We start from the raw sequence: 11,440 nt of genomic DNA on the forward strand, positions 1-11,440 counted from the left end.
AATGTCCTATTACAAGGCTTCGAAAACCAGCCACTAGTCTACTGTCAGGACATTACCAACAAAGAATTGCACTGTACCTTGGAACACATTATAATAATGAACCATTGAATCTTTCCTGTACCAACAATCCTTTGGCAGCTTTCTGCAATGACACACTGATGACTGAATAAAGAGTAAGCTTCTTTTAAAAAAACACACCCAGCAAAATGAGTTTCATTGAGAGAATGTAACTGGTCACCTGTTCCAAATTCTCATCAGCGATGGTTTGCCGCAGGTAATAAAAGACACTGGAGACTTTGCTGCAATAACTCACCTTCCAGTTAACAATCCATCTCATCATCGAACAAGAATTATTTTCACTTTCCTTTCCATCCATCAACTTCTTTTGCATGAACTTGCTGGAAACAATTGATTTCATTCATAAACCATAAACTATCTCAAAAACAAGCCTTGAAGAAATGCAATCATCAAAGTTTGCTACTATATTAGGCTGAAAAAGGATTAGGCTTAATGCAATTAATGTAAAATATCTACTAATATTTTTAAAATGTACGATAATTAGGTAAGAACTGCAGCAGGCAATTGCTAGTGGCCAAACACTACTACGCTAATGACTAAAAATTACTGTGTGCATCTTTATGGATAGATACTTAACGCAAAGTTATAAATTATTTTGTCCACTATTTACCTACGGCATTAACATGCAGCATTATTTAGGAATTAGGAATAAAAATGAGCCACTCTTAAGCCCACCCTGCCGTTTAATAAAATCTTTGTTGATCTGATTTTACAATATCTGCTCCGCTTTCCCATGTTCTCACATTAACCTTTCACCCCTTGCTTGTCAGGACTCCATCCAACTATGCTATAAAAGTCACAAACTCTGCTTTCACTCCGCTTTAAGAAAACTAGTTCAAAAACTTACAACTCTCTGAGGGGTTACAGATTTTCACACAGAGGGGGGGGGGGGGCGGGTATATAGAATGAGCTGCCAGATGAGTTATTTGGGACAGTACTATAACAGCATTTAAAAGACAAATGGACAGGCTCACGGATAGGAAAGGTTTAGAGGAACATTGGGCAAATGCTGGCAAATGGGACGAGCTCTGCTGGGCATCTTGGTCGGCATGGATGTGTTGTGCCGAAGGGCTTGTTTCCGTGCTGGATGGGTCTGACACTATGAATAGATTGCTCCTCATATCTGTTCGTGCAACTGAATATTGGAGGACATTCTGATCCTGCTTTTAACTGGCATCCACTCAAACAGACCTTCAACCATGAATAACTGGACAGTGATCAGGACTGGAGTTGGTTACCACCCCCACCACTCCAACTAATGAAATCTGCCATCAATTTGCCTTTGACATGGATAATACAGACCAACTTACCACAACACAGCTACTCAAACATTCCAAAGACTCTAACTTCCCACTTTTATTTTGGGAGGGTATTATTTTCCTGTTTAGCAAAGGAAGGACAACTTTTTACCACCATTAACACTTTCACCAGCACCCAGCACCACCTAAATGCTCAGGACCAAATATTCTCCTCATTTTCTTTCCATCAAGATCATAAAATTGTTACATCATGGTGGGCTCGGAACTCATTGAGAATTAGGCTCAAGGGTAGAAAGGTAAGGCCTCTGTGATGACAGACCACTGAGCTAGAGACAGGGAGGTCAGGGGGGGGGGGGGGGGAGGTTGTGACAACATGGCAGGAGTTGGTGCTGAGGCCAGACACGGGATCAGTGGAGGGTCGTGTGGGGCGGGGGCTCAGGAGGATGGAGTGAAGTAACGTTCAGGGAGGAGGGGGACTCAGAGGAGAGTGGTCTGGGGGGGGGGGGGGAAATGTTGGAGACGGAGTGCAGTTGAACCGAGTGGTGTTGGCATGAGGGCTTGCAGCCTCGTGGAGGGTGACCTTGGTGTTCGTCAGGAAGGAGAAGAAACACTGGTTGAAAGAGGGGATCCAGCAGAGGATGAAGAAGATGCGAAGACAGTGACACATTAGAAAGAGCGAGGCCTGGAGCTGCAGGAGCAACAGAGAAATGGTCAGAAAGTACAGTTGCATGGCAGAGAGGGTGAAGCTTTTGTGAGCAACTTAGGGCACCACATCTGAGGAAGGGTGTGTTGGCTCTGGAGAGGGTCCAGAGGAGGTTGACAAGAATGATCTCAGGAATTAGTAGGTTAACTTATGATGAGCGTTTGTCGGCACTGGGCCTGCACTCACTGGAGTGTAGAAGAATGAGGGGGAACCTCATTGAAACATATAATAATAATAATAATAATAATAATAATGGATGGGATTTATATAGCGCCTTTCTAATACTCAAGGCGCTTTACATCGCATTATTCATTCACTCCTCAGTCACACTCGGTGGTGGTAAGCTACTTCTGTAGCCATAGCTGCCCTGGGGCAGACTGACGGAAGCGTGGCTGCCATTCTGCGCCTACGGCCCCTCCGACCACCACCAATCACTCACACACATTCACACACATTCACACACAGGCAAAGGTGGGTGAAGTGTCTTGCCCAAGGACACAACGACAGTATGCACTCCAAGCGGGATTCGAACCGGCTACCTTCCGGTTGCCAGCCGAACACTTAGCCCATTGTGCCATCTGTCGTCCCATATAGAATAGTGAAAGGCTTGGATAGAGTGGATGTGGAGAGAATGTTTCCACCAGTAGGAGAGTCTTGGACTAGGTTTTTTCAGGAAGAAGATGAGGAGTAATTTCTTTAGTCAGAGGATGGTGAACCTGTGGAATTCTTTGCCACAGAAGGCTGTAGAGGCAAAGTCAGTGGATATTTGTAAGGCTGCGATAAATTCTTAATTAGTACGGGAGGTGTCAGAGGTTATGGGGAGAAGGCAGGAGAATGGGGTTAGAAGGATAGATCAGCCTTGATTGAATGGCAAAGTAAATGATGGGCCGAATGGCCTAATTCTGTTCCTATTCATGACCTTATGAGCTGAGGGCATGGGGGGGAAACTGAAGCGATGAATGGAATGTAGATCCTTGATATCATGGCTGGGACCAAAGTGAGAGGCCTGGAAACAGTGAAATACATGGCGGTGAAGGCCAGTGCTGGGGAAGACATGTGGCTATGTGTTGCCTGTGTTGTGCGCATGTATTTTGTGTACGGTTGTGTAAATGCATATCTTCAGATTAACAGTATCTTTGCAAAGAAACTCAATTAATATCATTGGCATTATGCCAGAATTAAGCAGCTATTAATATCTGAAGCCAGAAAAATGCCACAAAATCATAAATAATATATTACTAGCCTGAGGAAAAGTGTAAGCAGAATGTTTTTTCAAATCAGAATGAATTGATTGAAAGCGTGGATCCGACAGAGAATAAAGAAAGGAAAAGACCATGACACATTAGGACATTCTTTAAAATAAAATGCGTTTAATTGGCGACATTCACTCTCACCAGTTGTTTTGCCGTTTCGTATTCAGAATCCAACAAGAGCCATATTCTTTGTGTACAAGGTATGATCAAAAGAAATGTGGAAAGGAAAGAAGACAAGATAAACCACAAAGCAATGATAAGTAGTGTTAAACATCTGTTTTAATAGTGTGTTTAGCTAGGAAAATGCAGAATTAATCTTGATGTCAATGCAGTGTGCACCCTGTGGGGAAAGTTTATGTTTAGTTTACAGATATAGCATGGAGACAGGCCCTTCGGCCCACTAAGTCCATGCCGACCATTGATCATCCGTTCACACTAGTTCTATGTTATCACACTTTCCCTGCACATTATGAGCAATTTATAGAGGCCAATTAAACTACAAATTCATGCGTTTTGGGGATGTGGGAGGAAACCGGAGCACCCGGAGTAGATGTCGAAGTCTGTATGTTCTCCTGCCAAAGGGAGAAAATGCAAACTCCACACAGACAGCACCCAAGGTCAGGATTGAACCCAGGTTTCTGGCACTATGAAGCAGCAGCTCTGCCAGCTGCACCACTGTGTCGTTCTGGGGGAAAGGGATGTGTAGAATCCTTATTTGAATGAACTCAGGTTTTTTAAATAATCAAAAGCTGCTGAGACAGTATTTGTTAGGAAGAAAGTGAAATTTATGGAAGCTGCTTTACTGACAGAACAGATTTAGGATTTCCAATTGAAATGGTGAAATAAGGCCCTCTTGTGGTTGTGCAGATCACATATCATCCTCTTGGATATCCTGTTTGCCATTGGAATGTTAATTTAATCTTATTGATTGAGCACAACTGTCAATAGTTATGAAATGCGCAAAACAATTGACAATGTCAATACTGCACTGAGTGTTGTTGAAGCAGTCATTGGTTTCAGTTTGAAATTAATACTGTCAAAATTTGACAACCCAATACATCCCCAATGGATAACTGCACATCCATAACTCTGTCTGTTCCATTCTTTCTATTAAGCAAATTATATATTTGCCTTGGTATCAGAAAAAGCAAAAATGTGTTATTGATAATAAATAATAAACGAGGACCAATACTAATAAACGCTAAAAAGCCCAAAGTTGTAGAAATATAAACTCCTGGTCTCAAGGGTTACCCAGCTTGCACAAGTTACACATAGTCATGGAGTCATAGGGTCATACAGCATGGAAACAGGCCCATCAGCCCAACTTTCCCACACCGTTCAACATATTCCCCAGAAAATTGAGGGGGGATCTTATAGAAACGTACAAAATTCTTAAGGGGTTGGACATCCTAGATGCAGGAAGATTGTTCCCGATGTTGGGGAAGTCCAGAACAAGGGGTCACAGTTTAAGGATAAGGGGGAAATCTTTTAGGACCGAGATGAGAAAAACATTTTTCACCCAGAGAGTGGTGAATCTCTGGAATTCTCTGCCACAGAAGGTAGTTGAGGCCAGTTCATCGGCTATATTTAAGAGGAAGTTAGATGTGGCCCTTATGGCTAAAGGTATCAGGGGGTATGGAGAGAAGGCAGGTACGGGATACCGAGTTGGATGATCAGCCATGATCATATTGAATGGCGGTGCAGGCTCGAAGGGCCAAATGGCCTACTCCTGCACCTATTTTCTATGTTTCTATGTTCCATCTACACTAGTCCCATCTACCTGCATTTGGCCCATATTCCTCTGAACCTACCCTATCCACGTACCTCTCTAAATGTTTCTTAAACGTTGTGATAGTACCTGCGAGAGGATAGATGGGCCCTTCTGTGTTGCTCTCTGTATACAAGTGAGAATGACAAAGTGAAGATATTACATGGAAATACTTCCATCACCAGTAAACTTCCAAGTTACTCATCCTGGCACTATAGGTGTAGTTTTAGATTTATTATAGTCACGTGTACCAATGGTGAAAAGCATTTGTTTGCATGCTGCTCAATCAAATCAGATAATACTCTGCATGAATACAATCAAGACAACTGCAAGTGCTAGACATAGAGTGAAGAGAATGATACTAGAGAGATGAATCTAGTTCTCAGCATTGTAGCCAAACACTTCCCGAGCGAATGTCCAACATCCGCACTGATGTAGGTTGGAGAATCAGAACTGTACACTACTTAATGGAAGGACTTGCATCCTAATTTAGAATCTGATCATTCCTTCGTGTGTCACTGGATCAAGATATTGTTGCTTCACACCTAGCGACAACATCTATCACTTTTCCCCAAATGGATCACAACTGCTACTGACCACCTCTTGAACAGAAGCTGGGGATTAGCAATAAATCCAATTGCTGCCAAAGAAACATGCGTGTTGAGGATTAAAAAATGCCTTTGTTAAGAATAGGGGAAAATGTAGGGAAATCGGTGTGACCACAAATGCTTGCTTCATGCAATTATCAATTTAGCTCCAAGATTAAGCTGTACAGTGCAAATTAATTGTCAGGGGATGCCCTGGTTTGCACCACAGTGTCTACTAGGTTAGTGAGCAACATCTAGTGGCAGAAAGAAGGTTCTTCACTCTATTCCACTCAACACTTCAGCAGAATGATGACGTGGACGTGTACTTTTCAAATGCTCCATCAGGTCAAACTGTTCACAATTAAAGAATCAGATATTTTCATCCAGAGATTATCATGAACCATTTCAGTCCTTGTGTTCAGCTTCATCAGAGAAAAATCCACAATTTATTTAGTTATTTCCTTTCAAATTCTAAAGGAGATAAAGATGAAACCTTTTTTACCAATGTTGTACTGGCACACAGTGTCCTTTTGCGAGAAAACAAGACCTGCTGCTGAAAATGAATCACAGAGCTATCAGCGGTGGCAATGATCAGACTGGGTGACTGTGACGTCATTGGCGAATGTTATCAGACTGGGTCACTCTGTGACATCAGCAATGGGAGTTATCAAACAGAGTATCTCTCTGACATCAACGCCATGCTATGGAAAGGGAGTTGCAATGATGTCAGAAGTATAATATTAATCAACGGATCTGCAACACAAGATGTTGTTCAGGAACAGCTTCTTCCCAGCCTGATGGACACCATAAACTCCAACTAAATCCCAAACTACAAACTACCTTGATTGCACGAGGGGCATTGTTTTTATCTTTGCACTACATTGTTACTTTTGTTTTTATATATTGAATTTTATTTTATTATTTATGATGCTATCGATTAAATGCTATGTTCACATTTCTGTTATGTACTGCAAGCGGGAATTCCATTGTCCTGACTATGAAATACTCTTGTCTCTTGATTCTTGAATCAATCTGTGTAGAGGTTGATGCCAAACAAGGCTGTTCCACTTCCTCCACACACTTTTCTAAATCTCTCTTGCCACAATGTTGCACACCAACTCCAAAATATTTATTATGGGAGGAGAATTAATCTTCAGTTCTAATGGGAGACTTTTCAATCTATGGAGATTGCACCCCAGAACCAGGTTTGCCTAAATCTTAGTAATTGTCCTGCTGTATACAAATGATACTGCTTTTGCATAGGATCAGAGATTGAGTTCATAGCCATTGCCAATTGTTTTATTGAAGCACACAAGAGGATGGCCCTTGCACCCAACATCCACAAGAAAGTCTTCTAACAATCTCTCCCAGTGCATCACACAACCCGCCAACCAGGAAGATTCGCGAGGAGACCCGAGAAACATGGACCACTTCCCATCTCTCAGCAGACACACACACTGCACCACCTTCAGTGCATCAGAGCAATCTTTGGTTGATTTTGGCAAAAGGTATCTGAAGTTCAAGACCTCATACCCAGCATAAAACTCACTGTTGCTGCAATGTTCCCAGCTTCTTATTTGCCCCCCAACACCTGGAACAGCCACATAAAGCACCTCAAGATAGTGCAAAAATAGCACCAATGTTGATCTTTGGTGCTATATCTTCGGGACGACAGATGGCACAATGGGCTAAGTGTTCGGCTGGCAACCAGAAGGTAGTCGGTTCGAATCCCGCTTGGAGTGCATACTGTCGCTGTGTCCTTGGGCAAGACACTTCACCCACCTTTGCCTGTGTGTGAGTGATTGGTGGTGGTCGGAGGGGCCGTAGGCGCAGATTGGCAGCCACGCTTCCGTCAGTCTGCCCCAGGGCAGCTGTGGCTACAGAAGTAGCTTACCACCACCGAGTGTGACTGAGGAGTGAATGAATAATGCGATGTAAAGCACCTTGAGTATTAGAAAGGCGCTATATATATCCCATCCATTATTATTATTATTATCTTTGCAAAATCCTCCACGTTCCCTGACGTATAAGCAAACCAATGTAAGTGACCTCTCCCAGGTCAACATCTCCCTTTTCCAGAGCCTACTTACACTCGGCTATATTGGGAAGGCCACCTCGTTTGCATGCGCCACTCCAAACTCCCCCAAAACAGACAGCTCTCTCATGGGAAGTGATAAACAAGCAGACAAAAGAAAAGATTTGAGAAAGGACACAAATTGCTAGAGTAACTCAGCAGGTCAGGCAGCAGTATCGCTGGAGAACGTGTAGATAATGTTTTGGGACAGAACCCATCTTTAAACGCAAGTTTCAAGAATAGATCTACACCCTCCTTAAAGACATACAACATTCCCATGTACTTCTGGGAACCTCTGGTCCAATACCTCACAAGGAGAATTCGTGATGGTTTTGAGAATACTGAGGTCATGCAATGGGAGCAAATAGATGCCCTGCTGTTCACAGCAAAGACACGAGAGCACCTCACGTGTAAAACACCTACCGTCATCATGCTTGGCTGCCACCATGATCTTATTCACCATATCAAGAACCGACAACCCCCCCCCCCCCCCCCCCCAAAAAAAAACAAAACAAGTAGGGAATTGTCAGACAAGGAGTCTCTGTGACTTCAGCAGCGGGAGTTATCAAACGTTGCTCTGAGATCAGCAGTGGCTGTTATAGAAACATAGAAAAATAGGTGCGGGAGTAGGTCATTCGGCCTTCGATCCAGCACCGCCATTCAATATGATCATGGCTGATCATCTAAAATCAGTACCCCGTTCCTGCTGTATCCCATATCCCTTGGTTCCTTTAGCCCTAAAAGCTAAATCTAACTTATCTTTGGTGAAATTGCTGTGGTGTGAGCAGCTGGAATTAAGAGACCAGGGGTGGTTGTGATACCGGCAGGAGTTATCTGGTGGATATCGCTCTAATACCAGCAGAAAGAGTTATCAGGCAGGTAAAATGATATCAGCAGAAGCAGTTATTGGACACATCCCCTAGAGTTAATGTGATTTTGTATACATCTCACGAAATGAATGAATCAAGCTTTATGCTGTGGGTTGACTTCTCCAACAATAATTGTTTTCTCCCTCTGGTAATTCCACATAAATAATATGTTATATAAACTCTCGGTTGGCGTTTCTCTCTTATGCGTTTAGTTAGACTTGTGATGCTTAAATAATTTTAACATAATCCATTGTAGACAACATATGGCAAGCTTCGCAGGCGTGGAACTGGGTGTATAGACTCCATGCACACGCACATCTACCCGCTTGTGTGTATATTGAATGTTAGTCCGAAATCTCAGAACAAATGTGGCAAGGAGCTAACACATGGTGCATAGATCCAAACCAGTTGCTATTCACGGGCTTCATAAAACATTTACAAATCTAACCGTTAAGTATCGGTAGTGACAGCGAGCCAGTGATTTATACTGCACCAGACGCATTTATAATGATACTTCCAACCAGCCGCCCCCCGCCCCCAAGCTGTGCACATCACACCCAGTCTGGTGGGGGGTTTAAATGCTTTGTTACAACCAGGGTCGCGCTCTCTCTTTCGCTAATGCCGAGTACGACTGTTAAATCCGCTCAGATGGCGCTCCGGCCGGGAGGTGCCAGGGAATGAAAGGAGACTGAATCTCTCTCTCTCCCTCCCCCCCCCCCCCCTCCCCTCTCCGTTCCCCATAGGCATCGAGTTCACTGAAGTGCGTCTGTCCTCTTTGGCTGTGTTGCGAGTTTACGATCTGCTTCTTCTTCTGTGCATGGCTCTTCTTTTTCCCCAACAGTCGCTGACCCCCCCCCCCCCCCCCCCCCAACCAACTCGCCAGCACAGCCTGAGGCTCCCTGCCCGGGGGGGGGGGGGGGAGTTGGCCATTTGTTTCCCTCTTTCTGTCCGTCCCCTCCCCAACTAACCCAGAGCGAATCTCGCTCACTGCCCATCGCAATATTCAAAGCGGCCGTCACCACCGCCGCTGAATCAACCTATTTATTTGGCTCAAAGCTGCTATTCCACACGATCAAAGTATTGGAGGAAAAAAATCCACACGGATGTGTGTTTGCAACAAACCGGCGCTGCATCAGCTCAACAACAGCAACACGCTAAGATTCTGCTATTTCGGATGAGATTCGGTGTGAAGGAAACGAGTGATTGTGGATTTGAAGCATGCATTCACAGCCGCCACAGATTTGGTTGTAGAGAGGACAAGAGCGCGCTCGCCCTAGCGGCATCGCAAATTTCAGCCGAATATCTCGTCAATTTCATCTCTGTCCGTCCCTGCCTCTGTAAAGTGTTGGCGGTGCAAGGCAAACAGCATCGGTAGTACCGCCAGACACTAATTTCCCCCCGCAGTGCAATCCCCAGCAAACAATCCCCGCGAATTTCAACCCGTCCCGTGTTAAAGTGAAATCGCATAAAAATCTGCTCGTCGCCTGGAAATGATCAGCAGTGTGTTTATACATACATATATATATATATACATACATACATTATATCCAGAAAGAAAAATGCACCTCGCAAATCGCGATTTTTTTTTGCTATTGAATTGACTTTTGCTATTGAATACACTTTTCCCACAGTTTCTCCTCCCCCACCCTCCTCAAAGTGCCTCGAATTAACAGAAAAGCAGCGGTGATTGGAAGTTTTCGTTTCAATTAGAATCGTGAGAGTGCTAACTATCGGTAATTAAGGAAGAAGGGAGGGAGAGAGATAGGTTTACTAATAATTGGGATTGAAGAAGAAGGCTAAAGTATTGCGCCATGTCAACAAATGCGCTCAGTGCGTTTTCTGAATCGGTGATTGGAAGATAGATCACTGTGGGTTTTTAGTACAAGCAGATATTAGCACAGGAATATTAGGAGTCGGAGACTATATATATATTTTCGTTTCAATTAGAATCGTGAGAGTGCTAACTATCTGTAATTAAGGAAGAGAGGGGGGGGAGAGATAGGTTTACTAATAATTGGGATTAAAGAAGAAGAAGGCTAAAGTATTGCGCCATGTCAACAAATGCGCTCAGTGCGTTTTCTGAATCGGTGTGACATTGCTGAACCCTGCATCAAAAGAAAGCTCTTCGGGCTCATGCTGTGGATATTTTCCACAAGGAAACTCATCCCTGGCTGAAAAAATATATACATACAAGAGGGGAACGAGCCCGGAGTTGAACAGGGGAGTAAATGACACAGAGTGAGCGGGTGAAAGTCACAAACAGTAACCAAATATTACACACCAAATACCATTAACCCATTCTTGTCAGCTAGATCTTTAAAAGGTAAACTGACCAGGACAATGGGAGAGAGAGACTTACCAGAGGCTTGGGATTCTCGGCCGATTAAATTCTGCCACCACAATAGGAAAACTAGTTTTCGCAGCATTAATCCAACAATCGCCATAATTGACCAAAACCTCGGAATCTGTTAACGTCCAGAACAATCCGCGTGCTTCTCCCCGCTCTGGTTGATCTTTTCACAGCACTCGTTGTGGATGGGAAGTTGAATCTTTTTAAAAATCATCGAATCTTTTTTTTTTTAAAGCAGAAACTCGAAAGAGAGAACGCTGGCAGAAAAGAGAGAGAGAGAGAGCTTTCTTTACAACTATCGAAGCAAATCAGCTATCCGGAGTGTTTTATATCCTGGTCCATTGCTCAGATGGCGGGGGAGATAGAGGTTTGACGAGAGGGAGGGAGACAGTCCCTTCTCTCACTTGTTACTGAGCTGTGGCCAGTGAGGTGGATTGGGAGCTCCCGTGTGTGTGTGTGTGTTTGAATCCATTGATCCAGTGGAGGTGTAGTAAGCAGA

General features: G+C 43.7%; 1 protein-coding gene across 4 annotated transcripts in view; it reads right to left on the reverse strand.

Annotated features, from left to right (window-relative positions):
- The window catches only part of dcc (DCC netrin 1 receptor), a 1,158,836-nt gene extending 1,147,396 nt beyond the window's left edge, over positions 1-11,440 (reverse strand). For all 4 annotated transcript variants that reach the window (XM_033033465.1, XM_033033449.1, XM_033033455.1 and 1 more), the window contains exon 1: positions 10,951-11,440. In XM_033033465.1, the coding sequence (XP_032889356.1) occupies positions 10,951-11,035 (85 nt within the window). In that variant the 5' untranslated portion in view covers positions 11,036-11,440. The remainder of the gene's footprint in view (positions 1-10,950) is intronic.

This window comes from Amblyraja radiata, chromosome 1 (assembly GCF_010909765.2).
Source record: "Amblyraja radiata isolate CabotCenter1 chromosome 1, sAmbRad1.1.pri, whole genome shotgun sequence".
Lineage (NCBI taxonomy): Eukaryota > Metazoa > Chordata > Chondrichthyes > Rajiformes > Rajidae > Amblyraja > Amblyraja radiata.